At 46.1% G+C, this 26,712-nt stretch overlaps 1 protein-coding gene and 1 non-coding gene across 2 annotated transcripts; one reads left to right on the top strand and one right to left on the bottom strand.

Moving 5' to 3' along the window:
* The first annotated feature begins 272 nt into the window (after positions 1 to 272).
* Positions 273 to 24,251, top strand: TGM7 (transglutaminase 7). Its single transcript, XM_066274145.1, has 13 exons — positions 273 to 407; positions 7,739 to 7,921; positions 8,607 to 8,852; positions 11,355 to 11,473; positions 13,373 to 13,501; positions 13,590 to 13,767; positions 16,680 to 16,818; positions 18,550 to 18,653; positions 19,035 to 19,277; positions 20,459 to 20,785; positions 21,597 to 21,757; positions 23,444 to 23,577; positions 23,821 to 24,251. The coding sequence occupies exons 1-13, from the start codon at positions 398 to 400 to the stop codon at positions 23,978 to 23,980; spliced, it is 2,133 nt and encodes a 710-aa protein (XP_066130242.1). The 5' UTR covers positions 273 to 397; the 3' UTR covers positions 23,981 to 24,251.
* LOC136337131 (small nucleolar RNA SNORA25) lies at positions 9,048 to 9,174 on the bottom strand. Its single transcript, XR_010731831.1, has one exon. It is a non-coding gene; the product is annotated as a small nucleolar RNA SNORA25 (small nucleolar RNA).
* Positions 24,252 to 26,712: the final 2,461 nt, after the last annotated feature.

A 26,712-nucleotide genomic window follows, 5' to 3' on the forward strand; every position in this document is an offset into this window, starting at 1 on the left:
AACAAGCTGGTTTAGAGTGAATCTAGTCCCAAGGCCTGAAGTGACAGAGGTGCAAAGGAACAGATCCAAACCAAGCTCTGCCTTCCATGACCCTTGAGTTTTCTCAGCTTAAAAAGGAGACGACAGAAACAAATCTGTCAGCACTTTTTTATTTTTAATTTTAGGCTTTAGAGAGATCTGGTTTTTTTAAGCTAAGATGCACCCGGAACAGTGGGAAAGTTAACAGCAGGAAGAATACTAGGAGGAGGAGGAGGAGGAGGAGGAAATGGCAGCCCCACCCTACTCAGGACTGAAGACAAGTTTCTAGTCAGATGACAGTAAATCTCAGAAGGCAATTAAGTCCAGAATCTTAATACTTATTAGTTGAAGGGCCCTGGCTGACAGAAGAAGAAAGAAGATGAAGCAGGGTGAGTACGGGAACCTGACTTTTCCGAGTCAAGAGAGGAGAGATGTATAGAGAGGGTAGAGGGTTAACAGAAAAGATAGCAAGGTCTTTTTTTCTATCTTTTCTAATGCCGGTAGTTTATTGTATAATCTGGCTCCTTTCTCCCATTTCTTTACCTTCGTTCAGACCTTGGGCACAAATCATACAGCCATTCATTTTCTTATGAATGGATTCAGTTTAACCCTGAAGCTGTGGACATCTTGGGACTGGAATGACGTTGGGAAGTCTAAGGGGGCCCATAAGACCTTCACCATTACCCCTTCAATGCCTGAGAGGCTATTTCTGGGGCTAACCCTGGAGCTTTGGGAGGCCACCTCTCTAATACTAGACCATTCTCCTGGTCCAGTTTCTTCTCGGGCTCTCAGCTCCCCTTACAGAGATGCTGCCCTGCCTTCTGAGCTCAGGACCCTTTTTAAGTTCCTTTTAGAACCACTGCTGCTCTGCTGCTGGGCATGAGAAAAACAGGGTGGGCCAGCCTGCCAGACGCTTGGGGCCTGCTGGGAAAGGGCAATCAATATAAGGTTCCATATTTTTAAAATTTGTGTTGTAAATTATATACCATAGTGTGGAATCTAGAAACAAACAAACAAACAAAACAGAAACAAATTCAAAGATATATAGAACAAATTAATGGGCTGCCAGGTGGGAAGGGAATTAAGGAGCTGGGTGATAAAGGTGAAGGGATTAAGATATACAAATAGGCAGTTACAAAATAGCCACAAGGATATGAAGGACAGCATAGGGAATATAGTCAATAATATTATAATAACTGTGTATGGTGTTGGTGAGTGCGAGACTTGTTGGGGGAATCATTTTGTGAGTTATATAAATATCTAAACAATATGCTATATACCTGAATCTAATATAATATTGAATACCAACTGTAACTGAACTTTTTTTTTCCCCAGAGACAGAGAGTCATATAGGGATAGACAGGGACAGAGAGAGAGAGAGATGAGAAGCATCAATCATCAGTTTTTCATTGTGACACCTTAGTTGTTCATTGATTGCTTTCTCATATGTGTCTTGACTACGGACCTTCAGCACACTGAGTGACCCCTTGCTTGAGCCAGTGACCTTGGGTCCAAGCTGGTGAGCTTTTGCTCAAACCAGATGAGCCTGCGTTCAAGCTGGCGACCTCGGGGTCTCGAACCTGGGTCTTCCACATCCCAGTCTGACGCTCTATCCACTGTGCCACCGCCTAGTCAGGCTGTAATTGAACTTTTTAAAAATTAATAAAAAATAATAAATTATACAGCATAGAAATTATTAGAAATTTGAGATGTACATGGTATTTTAATATAAACCAGAATTTAATAGAGAAGGCTCAAGAGGCTTGTTCAGACATTTGATTCTGGGATATTTTTGCACTAAATTCTAGGGTATTTTCCCCCAGTTACCCCCAATTACAGTAAGCCTAAAATGTTATAGTATCTTTTAAAATACTATACTTTAATTAACTAAGCAATACATGAAAAATAAATTGCACATACACGCATTCAATGATGAATAACTCAAAGGAGTGGTTAGAACTTGGGCTTATATAGCATCTTAACGAAAGAACAATTAACTTTTAGAAAAGTGAAAGACAAAAGAAAAGGACTTTGAATTTCTAGGGCAGCAAATTGTAGGAAGGTAAATATGAGGGGAAACTAATGGAAGATAAAGGCTAGTTAATAGTTTGTTATGTGTATTCTTCTGGTACTTTCCTGGGCTGATGAGAATCTAGAGGTCTCTCTGGTGACTAACTTCTTTCTATTAGAGAGGAGAGGGAGGACACATTTGCAAATTTATGTTTTGCTTTCAGGCAAATGCAGGGAGGGCAGAGAGCCTTTTTTGTATCTGCTTCTTCTCAAGTGCCTTCAGCTCAAAATAATCTTTATGCCAAAGTAGCATATTTTAGGATGGCATCTCCTGCTATCCTTCAATATCAACCAATTTCCCTAAAAAGTCTATATGAATTTTCACTCCCACCATATGAGACAGTCCATTTCCATATACCCTCACAAAATAGGTCATAGGGAGTCTTTTAAATATATTTTTTGAATGACTGTAAGATGGGGTCTCATTATTGTTTTAGTTTTCATTTCTATGATTATAGCAAGACTTAATATTTATAAAAACTTTAATATATTATGGATATTAATCCAGTGCTATATTTTCTGCAAAAGACCTAAAGATTTAACTTGGGTAGCCAGCTGGGAACACGTTTCTCTCTCTCTCTCTTTTTTAAAGTGAGAGGAGGGGAGATAGTGAGATAGATTCCTGCATGTGCCTCCACTGGGATCCACTCGGCAACCCCCATCTGGGGCTAATGCTCAAGTACCAAGCTATTTTTAGTGCCTGGGGCTGATGCTCTCAGACCAACTGAGCTATCCTCAGTACCTGGGCCCACGCTCGAACCAATTGAGCCATTGGTTGTTCATATGCTGGACCAATGCTCTATCCACTTAGCCAGCCAGCCAGCCAAGGCATGTTTCTATTGCCAGCAGCTATTTGAATTGCTGAGTACTGGGTGTAAACAAATCAAACAATAGTTAATTATGTAGACAACATTAAATGAAAATTATGTTTCAAAAAAGAAATATATCAGTTAGTGATTAACAGATAAATAAGTGGTTTAGAATCTAAGAAATTGCAGAGCAGGGGGAGAAACCAGGTGTGCCCTGGTACTGATTCTGCCCTGACAGGCTGGCATTTTAGGATGAGGCGATCTGAGATGGAATTGTGGTTTTCACCACATTCTTAGGAATCCTAGGCCTCTACCGAGAAGCCAGGGACCCTCCCCTCTCCAGTTCTTCCACCAGAGCAGCTCCTCTTAGGTCTTTTCATTACATTTTCATTTGAATAAAGCATGGGAAAAAAGAGGGGGCGGGCTGGGTATCTCCAGAGCAGCTGCACAGGCCAGAAGTTAAGAGCTGGATTCTGGAGTCAAACTGTCCATATGTAAGTGACAATTTTGCCACCTGCTAGGTAGGTGACACTGGGAAAGTTAACCTCACTGATCTTCTGTCTGCTCATCTGTAATATGGAGTTAATAATATCTTGTTGAGTATCTTTAGGTATAGGAAGTAATGCATATACATCCTGGAATTTAATAACACTTAGTAAATATTAGCCACATATAAAACTATTGTTATAGGTGCTAAGATACCTCTATGTTCTGAAGTGTTTGGGAAGGATTTCATGGAGGAAGTGGATGCTGAGTTTTTCTTGAAGAATGGTTATAAGAGTGATATGTAAAGATTGGGGAAAGGTCAGGAACCATCTAGAAGTAGAGAGCTTACTGTGATCTATTTGGAGCCACAGGTGAAACAGAATTTATTCCATTGGGGGATAAGATGTTGGGACCACATTGTAGAGGGCTTTGAAAGCTTGACTAAGGAATTTGGCCTTGAACCTTTGGGAGATAAAACATTTTTACTCTTGCATACTTACAGGGGCACAGAAATACTGCACAATCTCATCACATAAGAATCTTTCTATGCTCTCACACAGGTGGACCCTTTCTCATTTTTTAAAAAAGAAGAAATGAAAAAAATGGTTATTCATTAAAGGCCCAAATTGACAATAATAATAAGTAGTAGAAAAGAAAAAGACACTGACCAAGAAGCTGGACTAAATATAGGGACAAAGGCAGAAGGGAAGGAGCTGAGTCCATCTGACATTTGGTGGCAGGTGCCAACACTCTCTGCTGGCTGCGGGGTATGACTCACCCTTCGCCATCTCCACCTGGAGCTTTCCAGTCCTTCACCAGTAGCCTGATTGCCTAGGACGTTATTGGCAATGGATTCTTTAACCTGCTCTAGTCTTTATCCAAACTAGCTGTTTATTAGCCTGCCACATGCCTGAGGACCTCAGTCCCTCACACACATAGGGTAGTCCTTTTCTTCTCGCCAGCACCTTTGTTGAGGTCCTCATTAGCCTTTTGCCTAAGATGATTGCAAAAGAGCTCTCACTGCCCTTCCCATGAGTGTCTTTTTTCCCTCTGGTCTGGGCTACATACCACAGCTGGGTTAATCCAGAACTACAGCTTTGATCATGCCACTCCTGCTCAAAAACCTGCCTTTAATCAAAGTCACACTTTCCCCTAAATACAAAAACAGTACATGTTTAAGCAGAGGCAAAGGAAAGAGAAATTTCCCATCTAAAAATAACCTGTAACATACGGTTCTCTAGTTTTATGTTGCTTTTTAATATCTCATGAATTATTTCCCAATATTCTTTGTTATTATTGTTGATTATATCAAGGTGAGAGGAATAAAGCTTGTGTACCCAGCTCTTATTGTGAGATATTTGGGTTGCACCAAAATCCTTATCCTTACATTTTTGTATACAAGTTATGATATTTTAAGGAAAAATTCCTAGGAGAGAAATTTATGGCTCAAAAGTATCTATGTTTTAAGGCTTTCTTTTATTTTGTAATAAATATTGATAAATCGCCCCCAGAAAGTTATAAATTTTATTCTTCCATCAGGGATAGGTGTGCATATTACTACTGAAGCCAACAGCAAGGTCTTGGCTCTGCTGTCCCTCACTGGCTCTTCTCCTTCTGCCCCTCTACAGCCTCACTGCCCTGCTGCCAGGTCATTCTCCTCCTTCACACATGCACACACGGATATTCAGCAAACATCTCTAAGCACCGACAGGGGAGGCAGGAGATTGTGAAGGATTAGGGGGCAGGCTCTAGAGCCAGCCCATCTGAGTTTGGATTTCAGCTCTGCCCTGCAACTTCCTGCATATTAGGAACAATATAACACCCCTATAGAGAGAGGTTGTGAGTAGGCAAATGATTTAAGTCATGTAAAACACTTCAGACAGTGCCTGACATGAAGTATTAAGTAAGAACATTAGCTGTAATTACCAGCAATTAGGAACTATGTTTCATTCTAGGCAGGTGTGAGAAGGTGACCAAGGACTCTAGTCCCACGGAACTAATACTAGACATGATTCAAGTGCTCTGCAGAAAATAAAGGGGGTGTTGAGACGGCAAATGACTATAGGGTGGGAGGTGGGGCATCATCTTTAATGATCAACGAAAGTTCCTGTGCAGTGGTTACCTCTGAGCCAGGACTCAAAGGGAGAGATAAAACCCTCCACAGATAAAACCGGAGCAGAGAAGTCTCAGGTTTTGGTTTCATAGGGCAAGAGCTTTGCATCTCAGAATTCATTGCAGGTAAAGAGAGCCATTTTAGATAGAGAGGAAAAGGGAAGAGAGAAAGACAGGAACATCCATCTGTAATATATTCCTTCCTGTATGTGCCCTGACTGGGATCAAACCGGGTAACCTCTGCACTTTGGGATAATGCTCTAACTAACCAATCTGGCCAGGGCCTTTTTTTTTTTTTTTTTCTTTTCATTTTTCTGAAGCTGGAAACAGGGAGAGACAGTCAGACAGACTCCCGCATGCGCCCTACCGGGATCCACCCGGCACGCCCACCAGGGGCGGTGCTCTGCCCCCCAGGGGGCGATGCTCTGCCCATCCTGGGCGTCGCCATATTGCGACCAGAGCCACTCTAGCGCCTGGGGCAGAGGCCACAGAGCCATCCCCAGCGCCCAGGCCATCTTTGCTCCAATGGAGCCTCGGCTGCGGGAGGGGAAGAGAGAGACAGAGAGGAAAGCGCAGCGGAGGGGTGGAGAAGCAAATGGGCGCTTCTCCTATGTGCCCTGGCCGGGAATCGAACCCGGGTCTCCGCACGCTAGGCCGACGCTCTACCGCTGAGCCAACCGGCCAGGGCGGCCTTTTTTTTTTTAAGGCTATTAATACATGGGAATATATTTTGATCCTTTTTATATTTTTGTATTTGTAATCATCAAGAACCAGGAATCATGTGACCAGGACTTACCTCTTCTCTTACCTGTTACTAACTCAGGTAGGCCAGTGCCCAAGTCAAGAAGGCCTTGCAGGTACTGACATGTTTTTACTAATTGATTCTGCTTGATTTCTTGCTTTGTTGAACCTCTTCCTGATCCTCTTGCTTTTTTTTCCTGCTCCCTTCAAGGCCCTCCCTTTGGCTCCCTGAAGTCTTGTCTCCCTGACATGAAAGGCAATTCAGTGAGCCAAAAACATAATTATATTAAATGAAATAAAAAAGAAAACCTGAGCCTCCAATGGAGAACAAGTTTTCTCCGTGCACTGCAACCTATAAAATAGGAATACCAGAGTTAGCCTGGGTCAAGGGAAAATGCCTTGAGGGACTCTGCTTTCAGCTGTGAACGGCAGCCAAGAAAAGGCTGCCCCCGGTGCTGATCCTCCAGTGGAAGTATGTTCTTCGCTGCCTGTTTTGGGAATCTGATCTTTCAGGGTGGCATGGCCATTGGGCACTATGTATGAGGTGGACAGGATTTCTGGGAAGGCTCAGTAGGTCTTGATATGAAAATGTCAGTACCTTCAAGAATAAATGATATGTAACCAGTTTCCAAAAGGATCTAGGCCAGACGCTTTCAAACTTTTTGACTATGACCCACAGTTTACATCATGACTGGGAGCCAAGTCGAGTTTTTCCTGTAGGATGCTGTTTGGCAGCACCCCCAGCCTCTACCCACCAGATGCCAGTAGTAGGGTCTCCCCCAGTTCTAACAACTAAAAATGTCTCCAGGCATTGCCACATGTTCTCTAGGGGACAAAATTTCCCTGCTTGAGAACCACTGAGATAAATTAATGTACTGCTAGGGAAAAAGACCCAGTGGAGTTTTGTTGCTAGGAAGACAATAAAAACCACCAGCAAGGGTAGCAAAGTGAGCCCATACACTGGGAACATAGTTGAGAAGCAAGAAATAAAAATGCTTCCCACCTCCCACCCTGAGGCTCCCACCTGCCCAGTATCCTAAAGCAGGGACTGGCCTGTCGCTGAGGCCCCAGCCTCCAGTCAGCTCAGTGAGACTTAATTCATTCACAATTCTAACTTGCCCTTTCTTTTATCAGCAGGATAACAGAGTAACTTATAGAAACGTTGTCGACGTGAGTGGTTAACAGTATGAGGAAGGGTTAAGTTTCAGTTATCTGGAAACGATTTGTTTTTCTGGGACTCTAATTCTCAAGCACTGTGGTCCCGGGTCTGGGTACAGAGGTCACCAGGATCATTGTCCTTCCATTCTCTGACCAGGGCCTGCTGAATTATTCGCTGAGACTGAGTCCTGAAACCAGAGAGCAGGGTGACAGAAGGCCTAAGATCTGTACAGGAATCTTACTTAAGTCAGAGCCAGGTGCCACAGAAACGCTTGAGAAGTGTCAGGGGACGCAGAGCCCAGGGAACACAGCTGGGCAGTGACCTGTGCCCCCTTCTCTCCCAGTGGCAGCCTTAGAGCTCAGGTTTGTTGACCTGCAGAGCCCCAGGAACAACAAGGCTCATCACACACAGGAGATGGACCTAAAGCGGCTCATCGTGCGCAGGGGCCAGCCTTTCACGCTCCAACTGCATTTCAATCGGCCCTTCCACTTGGGGACCGACCACATCACCTTCGTGGCTGAGACTGGTGAGTTCACCCTCCTCAAGGCAAATTTTGCCTGTGGGGCCCATACCTCTCCTTTCTGAACTACTCTTCCTTTCTTCTCCTGGGATTTCCCAGGACCCTATTAGTGCTCAGCACCTTATTACTGTTGTTAGGAAAATATTTGGCCTAGCTTGTGGTGGTGCAGTGGATAGAGCATTGACCTGGAACAATGAGGGTGCCAGTTCAAAACCCTGGGTTTGCCCATTCAAGGCACATATGACAAGCAAGTGATGAACAGCTAAAGTAAACCATCTATGAATTAATACTTCTCGCTTCATCCCCTCTGTAAAATCAATAAATAAAATCCTTAAGAGCAAAAGAAAAGATTTGGTCAACTTAGCAAACTGAAGTTGTGATAATAAAGACCAACCTTTAAACACACTATACACACTGTCCTAAACTTCACTCATATTAATTTATTGAATCCTTGTGACAAGACTTTCAGGTGGGTATGTTATGATCCTATTTTACAGATAAAAAAACTGAGGCCCAGAGATTTATCAGGGCCTTTATCAGTAAGTGGCTTGTCCAAGGACACCCAATGGCAGTGAAAACCTTAAAACAAAAGGATTAGCAAGTGGTGGGAGAAGGTGAGGGCCCTTCCAGGCCACAAGGAATCACATCACAGATTTTGAGCCTCACCTTGAGGTCATTCTTTCCTACACAGGACCAGCACCCACGGAGCTGCCAAGAACCCGGGCCACCTTTTCACTCACCCAGACCCAACAAGGAAATGTCTGGAGTGCTTCTGATTTCACCGTTAACTCCAACTCACTCTCTGTTGCCCTTTTCACGCCAGCCAGTGCAATCATTGGCTCCTACTCTCTGAAGATAGAGCTTTCTCAAGGCCAGGGTTACAGCGTGACTTACCCAGTGGGGACTTTCATCCTGCTTTTTAACCCTTGGAGCACAGGTAGTTTGCTCACAGGTGGTAATGCTAACCTGATCCGTTGGGAGCATTCTGTAAGGTTATACTTAGAAAGCCCAGAAGCGAACACGCTGCATATCTATGCAATACATTACCTTGTGCTCACTAAAAATCATATTTACAAAGAATTTTTAGTGGCATGATAAAATGTTCATGGTGTAATTTTAAAAAAATTATGTTATATCTGTCTCCTCAGGAAAACATAGCACTATTGAGTGTCTGTAACATCCTATGGAGAACTTCAATCTTAGGTCACAGCATTAAGAGCTCCAGGTTTGGGTCCCCTAATCTCTCTTTGAAATGACCTACATGATGTGATGTTCAGTGAAATGGCTTACAGGGGTGGTCAACCTTTTTATACCTACCACCCACTTTTGTATCTCTGTTAGTAGCACAATTTTCTAACCACCCACTGGTTCCAAAGTAATAGTGATTTATAAGTAGGGAAGTAACTTTACTTTATAAAATTTATAAAGCAGAGTTACAGCAAGTTAAAGCATATCATAATAATTACTTACCAAGTACTTTATGTCAGATTTTTGCTAAGTTTGGCAGTATAAATTTTTATGAAACAACTAACTATACTTAAATCTATCTGGGTTTTTTTGTTTTTTTTTTTTGTATTTTTTCCGAAGCTGGAAACAGGGAGAGACACTCCCGCATGCGCCCGACCGGGATCCGCCCGGCACACCCACCAGGGGCGAAGCTCTGCCCACCAGGGGGCGATGCTCTCCCCCTCCGAGGCGTCGCTCTGTTGCGACCAGAGCCACTCCAGCGCCTGGGGCAGAGGCCAAGGAGCCATCCCCAGCGCTCGGGCCATCTTTGCTCCAATGGAACCTTGGCTGCGGGAGGGGAAGAGAGAGACAGAGAGGAAGGAGAGGGGGAGGGGTGGAGAAGCAGATGGGCGCTTCTCCTGTGTGCCCTGGCCGGGAATTGAACCCAGGACTTCTGCATGCCAGGCCGATGCTCTACCACTGAGCCAACCGGCCAGGGCCTAAATCTATCTTTTTATTTATACTTTGGTTGCTCCGCTACCACCCACCATGAAGGCTGGAACGCCCAATAGTGGGCAGTAGGGACCAGGTTGACTACCACTGGCTTAGGAGATGGAACACAATGTGATAGGTAATTGTATTACATACAGTGTGTCCGTAAAGTCATGGTGCACTTTTGACCGGTCACAGGAAAGCAACAAAAGATGATAGAAATGTGACATCTGCACCAAATAAAAGGAAAACCCTTCCAGTTTCTGTAGGATGATGTGGCATCATGTGCGCATGCGCAGATGATGACATAACACCGTGTATACAGCGGAGCAGCCCACAACCATGCCAGTCGAGATGTGGACGGTATAGAGGAAAGTTCAGTCTGTTCTGTGGCTCGCTAAATTTGAATCCGTGACCAAAGTGCAACATTAATATCAGCGCGTTTATTTTTATTATTATTATTATTATTATTTTGTATTTTTCTGAAGCTGGAAACAGAGAGGCAGTCAGACAGACTCCCGCATGCACCCGACCGGGATCCACCCGGCATGCCCACCAGGGGGTGATGCTCTGGTCATCTTGGGGGGTCGCTCTGCTTCAATCAGAGCCATTCTAGCGCCTGAGGCAGAGGCCACAGAGCCATCCTCAGCGCCCGGGCCATCTTTGCTCCAATGGAGCCTCGGCTGCGGGAGGGGAAGAGAGAGACAGAGAAGAAGGAGAGGGGGAGGGGTGGAGAAGCAGATGGGCGCTTCTCCTGTGTGCCCTGGCCAGGAATCGAACCCAGGACTCCTGCACTCCAGGCTGACGCTCTACCACTGAGCCAACCGGCCAGGGCTATCAGCGCGTTTATAATGAAGCGCTACCACATAGGAATAACATTACTCGGTGGGATAAGCAATTGAAGGAAACCGGCAGTTTGGTGGAGAAACCCCGTTCTGGTAGGTCAGTGACAAGTCTGTAGAGGCTATACGGGATAGCTACCTAAGGAGCCCTAAAAATCTGTGTGTGATCCCACATCGAACTGCACTGAATAGGTATGAAACTGGGAGAGTTTTCCTTTTATTTGGTGCAGATTTCACATTTCTATTGTCTTTTGTTGCTTTCCTGTGACTGGTCAAAAGTGCACCATGACTTTATGGACACACTGTATATGTGCAGCGAGAGTGGCCAGAATACACGAAAATATGAGTATCTGTAGGAATGAGAATGAATGATTTTCATTGTCTTCTTTCCATTTTCTGTTTTTTCTAAATCTCTATAACAAGCTTTCTGCTTTTATAATCAGGAGAAGATAATCATCATTTTTTAAAAATATAGATTATATCTCTGGCCTCTAGAAAAGCATAGAGTAGATTTTAAGAGGTCCACTTTTGATTTCTACAGCCGTCAACCCACTGCTTCTCTTTTTTCCAGCAAGATACCTTCATTATGGTTTTTCATTTTTGTTACTTTGTTTTCTTGGTTTGGGGTTTTACCCCCTTTACTCCTCTTAACTGTTCAGAAGATGATGTCTACCTGCCAAGTGAAATACTGCTGCAGGAGTATATCATGATGGACTATGGCTTTGTGTACAAGGGTCATGAAAGATTCATCAGCTCCTGGCCCTGGAACTTCGGGCAGGTAACACTATCCCAGGAAGGTGGGCTCACAATTGGCCACTAACAAAAGTCAGGGTGTGTGGTGCTGCACCAACTCTTCATCCAGTGAGAGGCGCAAGGAAGGAGATGCCTTTCCCTTTTAACTTTTAATATTTTATTATGAAAGACTTAAAACATAATCAAAGTAGACAGGCTATTATAGTGAGCCTCCATGAACCTGTCTGTCAGCCTCAATGGTGATCAATTTGTGGTGGATCCTCTTTCATCTATACTAAGGGTTTGCAAACTACAGCCCATGGGCCAGAAGCAGCCCACTGTCTGTTTTCACATGGCCCCAAAACAATTAAAAAATACTTTGTGATGTGCAAATTATATGAAGTTGTAATTTCAGCGTTCGTAAATACCACTTTACTGGATGGAACACAGCTGTGCTCATTCATTTAAGTGTCATCTGTGGCTCCTTTTGTGCTACTGTGGCAGAGCTGAGGAGTTGAAACAGACTCCCTCTGGCCTGCAAAGCCTGAAATATTTACTGTTTGGTCCTTTACAGAAAAAGTTTGCTGATCCCTAGCCGACACTCTTCCCCCACCCTTGTACCTCATCACTAGATTTTTTTCAAAGCATATTATAGATATCATATTATTTAATCCAGCAATAATTTAGACTATAGTTCTAAAAGATGATAACTCTGAAAAACTGAACCACAACACATTATCAGAACTGAAAAAAATGAACAGCAATTCTTCAATAATATCAACCAGTCAGTGTGCAGAGGGGGCAACTTTGGCTCTGGGCAACCACCAACCACACTGGTATAGTTTCTCTCTATCCACACACACCAGGAGGGAAGAGTCAGGGGAAGCAGGGAGGCTTACTGAGGGAAGACCAGCTTCCCCATTCTCCAACTCTGACAACTTGTGTAATTTTTTGAAACTGAGACAAATACCAGTGCCTTTGGCAGCCAAGTGTTGTGACATGTTACAAATGTATGTTGTAAATGAATGTCATGAGCCTCACTGGAGTTTGTTGTGCTAACAACATTAGTGCTAAATCCTCTACCTCATTTGTATTTTTTTTTTTTTTGTATTTTTTTTCTGAAGCCGGAAACGGGGAGAGACAGTCAGACTCCCGCATGCGCCCGACCGGGATCCACCCAGCACGCCCACCAGGGGCGGACGCTCTGCCCACCAGGGGGCGATGCTCTGCCCCTCCGGGGCGTTGCTCTGCCGCGACCAGAGCCACTCTAGCGCCTGGGGCAGAGGCCAAGGAGCCATCCCCAGCGGCCGGGCCATCTTTGCTCCAATGGAGCCCTGGCTGCGGGAGGGGAAGAGAGAGACAGAGAGGAAGGAGGGGGGTGGGGGTAGAGAAGCAAATGGGCGCTTCTCCTATGTGCCCTGGCCGGGAATCGAACCCCGGGTCCCCCGCACGCCAGGCCGACACTCTACCGCTGAGCCAACCGGCCAGGGCCCCTCTACCTCATTTGAAGGCTCTTCACATTCCTCACCCTCTGCTCACACACCCTGCCCTATATTTATCCACCTGATCTCCCACAAGTCCTCCAGAAATGAGAACCTCTAAGCCCCTGTCCTTGGTACCTACCATCCTCCAAGACCTCACCCTGCTCTCTCCCTGTCTGCCTCATCCTTCAAAGCCCACTAGCTCCATCAACCTTCTCTGATCTCTTCAGTCAATGAGGACCTTTCATTTCTTTGAATTCTCTTTGAATTTTCCATCAGAGCTACACGAGTCAGTTTTTCAGAATTCTCATTTTGATTTATAAGTTCTGTTAAGGCAGAAATTTTTCTGATATTTAGCCCACCCCTAAACGCACCTTCCCTAAAAGTCAGTTGCTTACTTGAAGTTTCAGCATTCTCAACATTTTTACTCTTTTTTTTACCTCTCTCTTGCAATCACTTGGAAGTTTGAAGAAGACATCATAGACATCTGCTTTGAGATCCTGAACAAGAGTGTGTACTTCTCAGAGAACCCGTCTAAAGACTACTCCCAGAGGAATGACGTGGTGTATGTCTGCAGGGTGATAAGCGCTATGGTGAGGATAGAAGCTTCCCTGCTCCTGTCTGGGGGTGGTCTGAGCCTCCCCTGGGCACTGTGGAAACCCACCCATCTGTCTTTTGTAGATCAACAGCAATGATGACAGTGGCGTGCTACAGGGGAACTGGGGAGAGGACTACTCCCTGGGAGTCAGCCCGTTGGAGTGGAATGGCAGCGTGGCCATCCTACGGCAGTGGTCGGCCAGGGGCAGGCAGCCTGTCAAGTATGGACAGTGCTGGGTCTTTGCAGCTGTTATGTGCACTGGTGAGTGAGGGGAGATAGAAATGCAGAATCACTCATTTAATCTTCATGATACACCTTTGAGGTCGAGCTCTGGTATCTCTATTTTCACATGAGTTAACCATGGCTTGCTCACAGCCCCACAAGTAGGGAGTGAGTGGTGGGCACTCGGCTCTTAATCAGCATGCTCTGTAGTCTCAAGGAATCCTGCACATTTACCCAGGCGGGAGGTTGACCTGTTGCAATCACTGCACGCTCTCCTTGGTGGAGCTTCTTTCTGCAACCTGCTCAGGCTTCTTAGCTCAAGGCGAGCCTGGAGTTGCGACAGGTTGGGGGAAGTGTGAAGTGTAAGCAGATGGTCTGGGAGAGCTGATCTTACCTGTAGGCAGAGCTGGTGGCTCCCAAATACTTTTAGAGAGGGTCTTGAGGAGTTACAATTAGAGATTCGCTACTTTGCTAACTATCCTTAAGGAGTATTGATGTTTTATACATGATCAGTTATTTGCAATTTCATGCAAAGTCTTTGATCAGAATATCTGTAAAGATGAGGAAAGATGGAAAGTACTGAGATGCCTGCCTGTCTTCCCCAGTGCAAGGCAGGAGTACCTTACTCTGTACTCCTGTGACACTGTGGTGCTCAATACTTGTTGGCTGAACTCGTCAATTGGAGAATGAGGAAGCACAGAATGGGAAGGACAGAGACGGGGGACAAAAGCAAAGTTCTAAATTTTTCTGCGAGGACAGAATAACTTGGCAGTTCTGTGTAGGTGCTGCCAACAGAGCAGAGGTTTAAATCTGAGTGTTCAAATCAAGTGAGTTTATGTTCCTCATCTGTTTTCATTAGAAATACTCAGAACTGTGCCAGCATTTAGTATAGTCAAATTTACCCTGGGCCTGACCAGGCAGTGGTGCAATGGATAGAGCATTGAACTGGGACACAGAGGACCCAAATTCAAAACCCTGAGGTTGCCGGCTTGAGTGCGGGCTCATTAGCTTGAGCAGGGGGTCGCTGGCTTGAGTACAAAGTTCACTGGCTTGAAACCCAAGGTCACTGGCTTGAGCCCAAGGTCGCTGGCTTGAGCAAGGGGTCACTCACTCTGCTGTTGCCCCCTGTCAAGGCACATATAAGAAAGCAATCAATGAACAAGCAATCAATGAACAACCGAGATGCCACAACGAAGAATTGATGCTTCTCATCTCTCTCCTTTCCTGTCTGTCTGTCCCTATCTGTACCTCTCTCTGACTCTCTCTGTCTCTGTCAAAATTTTAAAAAACATTACCCTGGGGTGGCTAGGCAGGTATTATGAGGAGGGCTCAGGCCATTAGACCCTGCGATGAGAAGGAGAAGGTCTAGGTCTGTGTCCTTGCTTCACCTCCGAACCTGTTCCCTCTCCCAGGCCCTAGCCTTCTGGGGCCATTGAGCATGGGTAGAGCTGCTCCTGTGCAGCTGCTTCTGGCCACCTGCAGCCGTGTCCTAGCTCTCATCCTTGCTAAGGGTTTGTGAAAAGCCCAGGAGCTGTGCTGGGAGTGGACAGGTGATTGTAGACAGGTGGCATTCTTTGGGGTTCTTGAATGAATTGAAATAAAAAGATTGGTCAATCTCAATAGTCCTTTAACATTTCAAAGCACTGTAATCCTCCCAGCAACCTCAGTAGGTGCCATCTGCTCCTCCTGAGCAGGAGAGGGGTCAGGTAAACCCCTCTCTAAACTCCTCACATCTCTGGCTTAGGTCACACTTGGCTCTTGATTGATTTCACCTACTCCTAGGCAGGGTGCGCGCGTGTGCGCGTGCGTGCGTGCGTGCGTGCGTGTGTATGTGTGTGTGTGTGTGATGGCGGTGGTGTTGTGGATCGCGGTGATGTTGGCTTTGTGTGACTGGATCAGTGAAACCTTTCCTCAGCTTTATCTAGACACTATCTAGACAACCACAAGAGGGTACTGTTGCCTTAACAAACATGGTCATGGCTCGTACTTGCAGCTTCCCTTTGTCTTTGGTATCTTCCTTCTTTCTCTCTAAGCCTAACTTGCTCTTTTATTCATTCTCTGATTTGTTTCTTACCCCTGACAAACCCTTGTCTTTCAGTGGAATTGCAGATCCAGAATTTCAGGACTGATAATCAACTGGTCCAATTCCTTATTTTTTTGCATACAAGGAGACTTTATAAAACCTAGACAAGTTGAGCCATTTTCTGAAGGTCACACCGCTTCCCTTCTGAAACTAGCCACAGCACAGAACTAAAGTTTTAAATTTTCTTTCAAATCCTAAAATGTTGTAGGTTCTCTATTTTTAATTTTGAAAGCTGATAAATGGGAAAACCCTAAATGATAAACTGAGTTGTTGTTTTTATTTTATTTTTCATTAAGTGAAAGGCGGAGAGGCAGAGACAGACTCCCACATGCACCTGGACCGGGATCCATTCAGCAAGCCCCTACCAGTGATGCTCTGCCTGGCTGGGCCACAGCTCCAGTGCCTGGCAACTAGGCTAATTTAGCATCTGAGGCTGAGGCCATGGAGCCATCCTCAGTGCCCGGGGCCAACTTTGCTCGAACCATTCTAGCATGGCTGTGGGAGGGGAAGAACAAGAGGTTGCTTCTCCTGTGTGCCCTGACCAGGAATCAAACCTGGGACTTCCACATGCCAGGCTGACACTCTACCACTGAGCCTATCAGCCAGGGCTGTTAATTGTTGATTTAAATGACCCCAAATGATTTTTTTTACCCTGGTGGGATGGAGACCATTGATAGATAGGGCAGGTAGGCAACAAAGTTTGGGGCCTGGGCATGGGGCTCTGAGGATGAAGGAGTTACAGGTATTGGTCTGCAAGAATCTTGCCACTCTGTCTCTCCTCAGCTAGAAAGTGAGAAAGTATACCTGGGATGCCAGTGATTCAGCTTGAAATGAATTCAATGATTCTCTCTGCTTTCTTTCTCTTTAGTAATGAGATGCTTAGGGGTGCCAACTCGTGTTGTTTCCAATTTCCATTCTGCACACAGCGTGGATGGGAACTTGACCATAGACACCTACTATGACCGAAATGCAGAAATTCTGTCAACTTGGAAACGAGACAAAATATGGTAAGAGGCACTGTCTCAAACAGATCTCTGCTCTATCCCAAGTAGGGTAGAGAAACAACTGGTTTCTCCAGCTGTGAGGCTGGGTTGCTTTCTATGTTGTTGCTGATGCTCAGAGAATGAGCCCCCAACCCAGCAGACTGGGCTAATTAGGTCATCACATCAAACTCATTTCAGATATAGAAGACTACGGGATAACATTCTGAAGCCAGCAACCAGATCAATAGATTGTTCCTCTGAATACTGACCTCAAAATCTGCATTTATCTTACTATTCTTATTTTGAGTCTTTCTGCTTACACATTCTGGGTTTCCTTTGTCAGGGCAAAGCCTAGACAAGCTACCTCTGCATACTTCTTCCTTCAGTCTCTCTTGACTTCTTCCTCTTTTGCCTCACTCCCTCTCTGCTTGTATATGTGCATGCCTCTTGCATGCCTGTGTATGTGTCTCTGTGTGTCCTTTGCTTTTTGTATCTCTAGTCTCTTTCCCTGGTTCCTTTCTCCTCTGCTCTATCCCATATCTGATTTCCTGGTTTTCCTTTTCCAGCCAGTTTCCAGGTAAGACCTTTGAGTTGTGTTAAGAACTAGCTATTGTCCCTCTCTGAGCTCCTCTGGAGGCTGAAACTTCTCATATTCAAGAAGCAGGGGTATATCTGAGAAGAATATATCACTCATGTAGAATTCTGTCTGTGAAAGCACAACCTGAATCTAATCATGAGGAAACACCAGACAAGTCAAAAATGAGGGCCACTTGGGTAAAACAAACAAATGCTCTATTCAAATTTCAATGTAATAAAACAGGCTGAGAAACCGTTCCAGATTAAAGGAGACAAGGAATACTGGACACGTAACTGCAATGTGTGATCCTGGACTGGGTGGAAAAGAATGCTATAAAGGACAACTATTATCAGGTCAACTGACAACATAGAAATGTAGGCAGTAAATTAGATATTTAAAGTATTGTATCAATATTAAATGTATGAGGTTGATAACTGTACACGATTATGAAAGGGACGATCACTATTCAAAGGAAATATGTGCTGAAATTAAAAAGAAAAAAGATAAGCCCTGGCCGGTTGGCTCAGCGGTAGAGCGTCGGCCTAGCGTGTGGAGGACCCGGGTTCGATTCCCGGCCAGGGCACACAGGAGAAGCGCCCATTTGCTTCTCCACCCCTCCGCCGCGCTTTCCTCTCTGTCTCTCTCTTCCCCTCCCGCAGCCAAGGCTCCATTGGAGCAAAGATGGCCCGGGCGTTGGGGATGGCTCTGTGGCCTCTGCCCCAGGCGCTAGAGTGGCTCTGGTCGCAACATGGCGACGCCCAGGATGGGCAGAGCATTGCCCCCTGGTGGGCAGAGCGTCGCCCCTGGTGGGCGTGCTGGGTGGATCCCGGTCGGGCGCATGCGGGAGTCTGTCTGACTGTCTCTCCCTGTTTCCAGCTTCAGAAAAAATGAAAAAAAAAAAAAAAAAAAAAAAAGGAAAAAGATATAATCTCCATATCTGTACTGAAAGAAAGCCATGATAAGGCAAGCAGGGCAAACGGTTAACAGTCGGTGAATTGGGTATATGGGTGTTCTTTGTATGAGTTTTGTAACTTTACTGTAAGCTTAAGATTACTTCCAAATAAAAAGTAAAAAAAAATAAAATAGAAGAAACAGTGATATTAAGCACTCAGTACCGTTTCTCATACCTAGCCAATTTGCTAAACATGTGAATCCTGTCATCTTCCTCTTTTCTGTAGGAATTTCCATGTCTGGAATGAGTGCTGGATGATCCGGAAAGATCTCCCACCAGGATACAATGGGTGGCAGGTTCTGGATCCCACTCCCCAGCAAACCAGCAGTGGTGAGTGAGGACCACTCTGGAAGGGTCTGGGCTCTGGGGAAAGGCCAATCAGGGTGACTGACCACATGAGCAAGAGGTTAGAGAGAAAAGGTATTTTTGTCCTTCCCGAAGTCAGTGCAGGGACGGTGTTGAATCAGGAGTCTGACTTTGGTATTGACAGTTGGGTGACCTAGATAAGTCACTGTTCCTCTCAGTTGCTTCCTCGCCTGTATGGTGGGGAAGATGATGCTAACTGCCACTTCACAGGGTGGCTGAATTACTGGGAACTGGCATTTACGCCACTACTCCCGTCCCGTTTCCCTACTCCTCACAACCATGACCAGCCGCCCTGGTCCACATGTCAGCGTCCATGTTAACTGTCCACAACTGTTCCCTGCACAGGACTGTTCTGCTGTGGCCCTGCCTCCGTGAAGGCCATTAGGGAAGGGGAGATCCACCTGCCCTATGACACGCCGTTTGTGTATGCTGAGGTGAATGCTGATGAAGTCATTTGGCTCCTCAGGGATGGCCAGGCCCAGGAAATCCTGGCCCATAACACCAGTTCCGTTGGGAAGAAAATCTGCACCAAGATGGTGGGATCAGGCCAGCGCCAGGATGTCACCAACTTCTACAAGTACCCAGAAGGTACCTGGTGCCCCGGAGATTTGGGGAGGGAGGTGGATCTAACCTCCTTAGTGTGCTTCCCAATGGGATGATACCCATGTTAAAACCTAGTAACTTCCTCACAGCAAATGCCCAGGGCTTTCCTGGCCCCTGGCCATTTGGGCCCAGGCAGGGTTGCTGAATTTAGCAAATAAAAATATAGGGTTCCCAGTTAAATTTGAATTCTGGATAAATTCAGATTAATAAATATTTTATTATTATAAGTATGTCCCAATGGTTGCATGTGATATTCTTATACTAAAAATTACTTTTGTTGTTTATCTGAATTTCAAATTTAATTGAATGTCCTTGATTTTACCTGGCAACTCTATCCTAGGGCCACATCCCAGACTCCTTCTGTCATGGCAGTGGGGGGTGACGGCAAGGACAGAGGTAGATGCACCAGAAGGGAAAGGCCTCCTGGGTCTGTGGGAGGACGTAGATGTCCCTATGGCAAAGGCCAGGGTGGGTTCAGGATGCTGGAGTGCTAATCAAGGGCTTGCTATGTCCTAGCTGTGTAAGCCTGGACACATTCTTACCACACCCATGCCTCCACTTTCTCATCTGTAAAATGGGTTAATAATATCCCAGGGGGCTGCTGTGAGGGATAAAAGAGTTCCCACACAGAAATTATTTGGCACAATGCCTCTAGTGCACAGTAAATGTTCTCGAAAGGTGCACAATTTGGGTTGAGTTGGGGTAAAGATTGAATGTTGAGTAGCCCCTAGGAGCAAGAGATGAAGCTCTGTTTGAAAGGCTTGAGCATATATTTTAGAAGTGAGGATGCTGGTGAGGGAGAGAAGCCTCTGACTTTGAAGATGATGATAGTAATAACAGTGGCAATACTGATGCCAAAGAACAACTCATTCAACCCAAATTTCTGGCTACTCTGAGAGGCAAGGAGATAGCCCCGGACTATAGATGACACAACTGAGCACTGAGAAATTTAAGGACTAGGGAGAAAAGATTTAATCCCAGCACCAAGCAACACCAATCCCCATGTTCTCGGCCATCATGCTGTATTGCCTCCTGACGCAGCCATTTCTGTGGTTAGGGACTCAGGAGGGGAGCTGGGAGTTATCCAGCAGCTTGTCTCCCAAAGAAGGTCATTGGCTCCCTCAACCCCTCCCACTGATGTCTTTCCTGTCTCTCTTTTCTGCCAGGATCCCCTGAGGAGCGGTCTGTGTTCATGAAGGCATCCCGAAAAATGCTGGGCTCAAGAAGGGCCTCTTCACCCTTTCTGGATCTGCTGGGGTCTGGGGTCTTTCGGGAGCAGCCAGCACAGCTGCAGCTTCAGCTGGCCAGGACACCTGAGTGGGGCCAGGACCTGCTGCTGAAACTGCATGCCAGGAGGATGACAGACAGAGCCCATCCCCGGGGACCCATCAGACTGGAGGTGCACTTCTGTGCACAGGCCCTGCTGCACAACGGCGGCACCCGGGAGCCCCTCTGGAGGCAAACAGTGCACTTGAAACTGGACTTTGGGGAGGGTGAGTATGAGGCAGGCCTCTAAACTTATATGGAGGGGAACTCTCGGGCCATGAATAGAGCTGGGCTGGACCAGCCAGATCACACAGAGACCCCCAAGTCTCCCAAAACACACACACACACACACACACTCACTCGGCAGTGAAGCTGCTGTTGGCAGGAGGTTGAATGCCTAGTGCTCTATCTCTGATGCCATCGCAGCTGGTGAAACATAGCAGCGACCTCTGGGTGCAGTATGGGCAGGGTCAGCCTGCTATATCTCTCCTACCTACACACACTGACACTTTCACACACCCGTCTAGAGTCCAGGGTCAGCCTGCTATATCTCTCCTACATACACACACTGACACTTTCACACACCCGTCTAGAGTCCAGGGTCAGCCTGCTATATCTCTCCTACCTACACACACTGACACTTTCACACACCCGTCTAGAGTCCAGGGTCAGCCTGCTATATCTCTCCTACCTACACACACTGACACTTTCACACACCCGTCTAGAGTCCAGGGTCAGCCTGCTATATCTCTCCTACCTACACACACTGACATTTTCACACACCCGTCTAGAGTCCAGGGTCAGCCTGCTATATCTCTCCTACCTACACACACTGACATTTTCACACACCCATCTAGAGTCCAGGGTCAGCCTGCTATATCTCTCCTACATACACACACTGACACTTTCACACACCCGCCTAGAGTCACACACTTAGTCTCACACCTAAACTATTTTTTCCTCTCACACGTTTCCTCCTTCGCCTTCTCTTTCTGAGACCCATTCCCCAGACTCAAGATGCCTTTTGTCTGTGCTTAGAGATACAATGGCCACTCTTGCTACCTTACGACAATTACAGAAACAAACTGACAGATGAAAAGCTGATTCGCGTGTCTGGCATTGCTGAGGTGGAGGGGACACAGAGGTCCATACTGGTCCTGAAAGATATCTCTCTGGAGCCTCCCCACTTATCTATTGAGGTAAGGTGTCTGGACACAGATGGGACCCAGGGGCCCTCTGACTCAGCCAATCCAGGGGTTGAGGGTACAGCAGCAAAAGAGACAGTCTTTGTCTAAACATCAAATGGATGATCAAAGTGCAATATGGTGTGGACTTTTGTGCTCTGTGCAAAGCACAGGGCGGGGCATGAAGCCTTCCCAGCAGAGGTGACATTTTACAGAAGATGCAAATGGAACATAAGATATAGGAAGAACTATATAGAGATATGAGATAGAGATGACAGCGTTTTAATTAGGGAAATTGCTTTGCAGAGGCAAATACAAGAAAGGCAATCACTGGGAGATGGAGTTGAGGAGAGATATGAGAGATACCACAAGTCAAATTCAAAAGGTGACCCCTGATAAGATGAGGTGACAAAAAAGAGGGAAACAAATGAACAGTGAGTCTCAGATTTTGAGTTGAGAGCTTGAGTGGCTGTCAAGGCCATTGGATGAAAAAGGAATATACCGATGAAAGAAGGATAAACTGAGGGGGGCAGGATGTTCTCCAGCTCCTGTTTCTAGGGTTTCCTTCCCTAAAGCCTCCCTTCCATTCCGTTCCCTCCCACTCTGACAGACTTGCCCTATGCCTAGTCCCAACCTGGCTTTGCACCGGGCTTCCCAACAGCACACCCCATCTCCACCCAGAACAAGAATTGAGTGGCCCTGTTATAAACCACCGGTCCATCTGATGGTTTTCACCTGAGCATGCTGTCGGGCTAAGTGATGTCAGGCAGCCTCCACAAACAAGGGCAGACAGCTTGGTGCCTAGGTGAGAACCCTGACTGTTACCTGAAGCCTGGTTCAAACAGGATCAGACACAAACACATCAGATGCCAAGTAGGTTATTGAACAATCCTCATTAGTAAGGGACCTGGGAATGATCTGTGTGACTATGCTGGATTCCAAAGTTATGTTTACCCATCCTTCTTTGAAACCCTCATTAGAGTAAAAGGGACATGTTTTTTTTATTTTTAAGTGTGATAAAGAGAGAGGACAGAGAGACAGACAGGAAGGGAGAGAGATGAAAAGCATCAATTCATTGTGGCTCCTTATTTGTTCATTGATTGCTTTCTCATATGTGCCTTGACTGGGGGGCTACAGCAGAGCGAGTGACCCATTGCTCAAGCCAGCAACTTTGGCCTTCAAGCCAGTGACCTTTGGGCTCAAGCCAGCGACCATGGGGTCATATCTACGATCCCATGCTTAAGCCAGCAACCCCACACTCAAGCTGAATGAGCCCGTGCTCAAGCTGGCAACCTTGAGGTTTTGAACCTGAGTCTTCTATGTCCCAGTCAGACACTCTATCCACTGCACCACCACCTGGTCAGGTGGCTTGTTTCTTTTTAACACAGCATTCTTAGTAGTCATGACTAACTGATTGGAGCTAGCCCTTAAATTGAAATCTAATTGCCATCCTAATGGCGGAAAGGAAAATAGATTTCAGCTTGTTGCCAATTCCTAATTGATAGTGACCTATTCCTAAGACAGGCCAGGATGTTAACCCTAAATACTCTTAGCTCATATTCTTTTCTCCCAAATGCAATCTCTTAGCTCTAAATAAACAGTCCCTGGTGGTCAGCAGAGGGCTGGGGGAGTTAGATTACTGAATTATAGTGCAAAAATGAGATCAGTTGCCCACAATATCCCTGTCTTTTCTCCTCACAGGTATCTGAGAGGGCCGAAGTGGGCAAGGTGCTGGGAATCCACATCACCTTCACCAACACCCAAACCATGGCTCTGAGTCACTGCACGATGGTGCTAGAGGGAAGTGGCCTCATCCGTGGGCAGATATCAAATGAGTAAGCACCATTGCCATTCACCTGTCTTACGCTGGTCTCTGATAAGGGGCTCCTTGTGGAGCCACAGGATGGTCCTGTCTCCTGAATGGTGCCTCTCTATACCCATTTTCCCAACCTTCTCAGAGCAGGTTGGCTCTGTGGTGTTGGGAAGGGGGAGGTGCTTATCAACCAACAGGAAAAATCAGATTACCTGTCCCAGCGGTTACTCCTCAAGGCTCTAACAGGCTCTTGTTTTACTTTCAGCCTTGGAACTCTAGTGGCCGGACACATCATCCAAATTCATCTGAACCTCTACCCCTTCAAAGCTGGACCTCGCCAGCTGCAAGTGCTCATCAGCAGCGATGAAGTCAAGGAGATTAAGGGCTATAAGGACATCTTTGTAGCTGCAGCCAGGGCTTCTTAATATACACCCCTAGGCCCTCCCCCCCCCACCCTGGCCCACTTCCTGGTGCCCTCCTAGTCCCCCCTCAACCTCCCCAGGTCCTACCCAGCCCTCCTGATGCCCTGCCTGACCTCTTGCAGTCTTTCCCCTGTTCCCTCATGACCTCCCAATCAAGCTTCCTGCCCCACCTTACTCCTGAAGGTATAGTGTTATCTTTGCCCTTTCTCACTCCTCTTCCCTATCTGCCTGGGGATTAGTGAAGCTCCGTTAGAACCACTGTGCATCTTGGGAAGAGACATTAAAGATGTCTTTGATCGATCACTGGTGTTCTCTCTTCTGTGCCAACAAACTCCTTATTGCTACCAGCCTGTCCTCTTAGCTGACTGCTGTGTGGCTGGGCCTTTGCTGCTCTTTTTGTCTTCTCTCCTTTAAGGGACCATGCACAAAATAAGTCAACATGATTATTCTAATTCAACCTGGCTGGAATCAATAATCACAGTCTCTCCATTTCAACTGTTAGGCTATAGGCAGAGGCCAGAGGCAGATCTAGGCAGGACTGTGACTGGTGCTACGGAGACTAGACAAGAGCTACCCAAAAGGACTTCTCTGCTGCTGGCCTGAGAGCATAGGGGCAGCTGGGCAGGGCCCACTCAGTGTGGCCCCAGGACAACTTGGAAGCACTTCACAGCCAGCTGCTCCCCAAAACAGGCCCTCACTTTCCCTGACCCCAGCTTCCCCTTTTCCTCCCATACTCACTTACTTCCCCTAATCTTTCATCCTCTCCAAGTCACCCTACCTGGTCCCAAACTCTCTCTCCCTTTGCATCATTTTTGGTATTGTAAGGACAGGGAGCCACTCTTGTGTATTTTCTTCCTGTGGTACTCAAGATCATTTGTACTTATTCTAGATAATTTGAAGGGGAAAAAAGTGAAAAGAAACAAACAAGCCCTGGCCGGTTGGCTCAGTGGTAGAGCGTCGGCCTGGTGTGCAGAGGTCCTGGGTTCAATTCCCGGCCAGGGCACACAGGAGAAGTGCCCATCTGCTTCTCCACCCCTCCCCCTCTCCTTCCTCTCTGTCTCTCTCTTCCCCTCCCGCAGCCGAGGCTCCATTGGAGCAAAGATGGCCCGGGCGCTGGGGATGGCTCCTTGGCCTCTGCCCCAGGAGCTAGAGTGGCTCTGGTCGCAACAGAGCGATGCCCCGGAGGGGCAGAGAATCGCCCCCTGGTGGGCGTGCCGGGTGGATCCTGGTCGGGCGCATGCAGGAGTCTGTCTGACTGTCTCTCCCCGTTTCCAGCTTCAGAAAAATACAAAAAAAAAAAAAAAAAGAAAAGAAACAAACAAAAGTTACTGATAAATTCAATAAAAAAAATTTGTTTTAAATCACTGATTGCTCCTAGTTGGGCAGATGAAATATATTATGCTCACTTTGTTAAAGATGGCGCTACCCACATGGAAGCCATTGCCCAGGTGATATTAATGTGTGTCTCTGTGGGCTGTGGGCAGGCAGGATCCTTGTAGCCTGGGGCTTGGTTTTAGGATTAAGCCTTTCCCACCCTTTTTGATGTGGGGTAGTACAATCCCATCATGCCTCAGAAAGTGACTTTATATTAGAGACTTCCCTATTTTGTATATTGGATTAAAGGTTTGGATTTCTACACTATAAAATAGGGGCAGAACGGGAGCTTGCTCTCTTGGTTCCTGAGATTATCATTAGAGCAGAGAGAGCAGAGAGCAGAGAGCAGAGAAAGGCCACGTGAAGGAGGCCAGGAGAAGCAGCCAAGATGGCGGAGTGCTGAGTGAGAAGTCAGTTTGTGCAGAGTTTATGCAGGGAGAAGAAGGAGATGGGGAACAGAGGTGAATAAGTCTGGTGAGCTAGAAACCTTTGATTCTAGGAAACTCGGATAAGTCAGTAGTTTTGTGAGCACTGAATGTGAGTGGGTTTTGGAGCCCAGTGTGTGTTTTTACTTGCCCGCTGGGTGCAAGCTAGGATTAAAGATGATGGCCCACCAGTTTTTGGCTCCATTGTTTCTTTACCGACTGTCCGAATCTAATGCGAACCTGCATGGGCCAGGCAGCTGTGATGGTGGCCGTGCCTACTGGCTTTACACTACTCCATCCCAGAAGAAATCTCTGCTGTGAGAAACAAGGAAATCCTGGGATTTTCTGCAACACGGATGGATTATGCTAAGTGGAGATAAGTCAGATGGAGAAAGACAAATACTATATGATGTCACTTAGGCAGGTATACCTCGGGGATATTTTGAGTTACTTTCCTGACCAGCGCAATAAAGCAAGTCATAATTTCTTTGCTGGTGGAGGGTCTTGCCTTCAAAATGTATAACATCTGCGAAGCTCAATAAAAGAAAGGACAATAAAGTGAGGTATGCCTGTATGTGGAATCTAAAAAAGCTGAACGCATAGAAAGAGTGTGGTGATTACCATGGGCTGGGGATGGGAGAAATGAGGAGGTGTTGGTCAAAGATATAAACTTTCAGTTAGAAAAATAAGTTCTGGATATATAATGTACAGCATTGTGATTATAGTTAACAACAGTATATTATATATTTCAAAGTTACTAAGAGACCAGATCTTAAATGTTCTCACCACAGAAAAGAAATAATTACGTGGTATGATGGAGGTGTAATTATTGGTGGTAATCATAGTGCAATATATAAATGCATCAGATCAACATGTGTGTTTCTAAAATTTACACAATGTGATATGTCAATTATAACTCAATAAAAAAATAAAATT

Source organism: Saccopteryx bilineata, chromosome 4 (assembly GCF_036850765.1).
Source record: "Saccopteryx bilineata isolate mSacBil1 chromosome 4, mSacBil1_pri_phased_curated, whole genome shotgun sequence".
Lineage (NCBI taxonomy): Eukaryota > Metazoa > Chordata > Mammalia > Chiroptera > Emballonuridae > Saccopteryx > Saccopteryx bilineata.

Bases quoted from the DNA above. Each gene is read 5' to 3' on its own strand.
- TGM7 (XM_066274145.1), top strand. The intron at 13,768-16,679 runs GTGAGTGAGGGG...CTTTCTCTTTAG, and splicing joins TGCAGCTGTTATGTGCACTG to TAATGAGATGCTTAGGGGTG. The intron at 18,654-19,034 runs GTGAGTGAGGAC...TTCCCTGCACAG, and splicing joins TCCCCAGCAAACCAGCAGTG to GACTGTTCTGCTGTGGCCCT.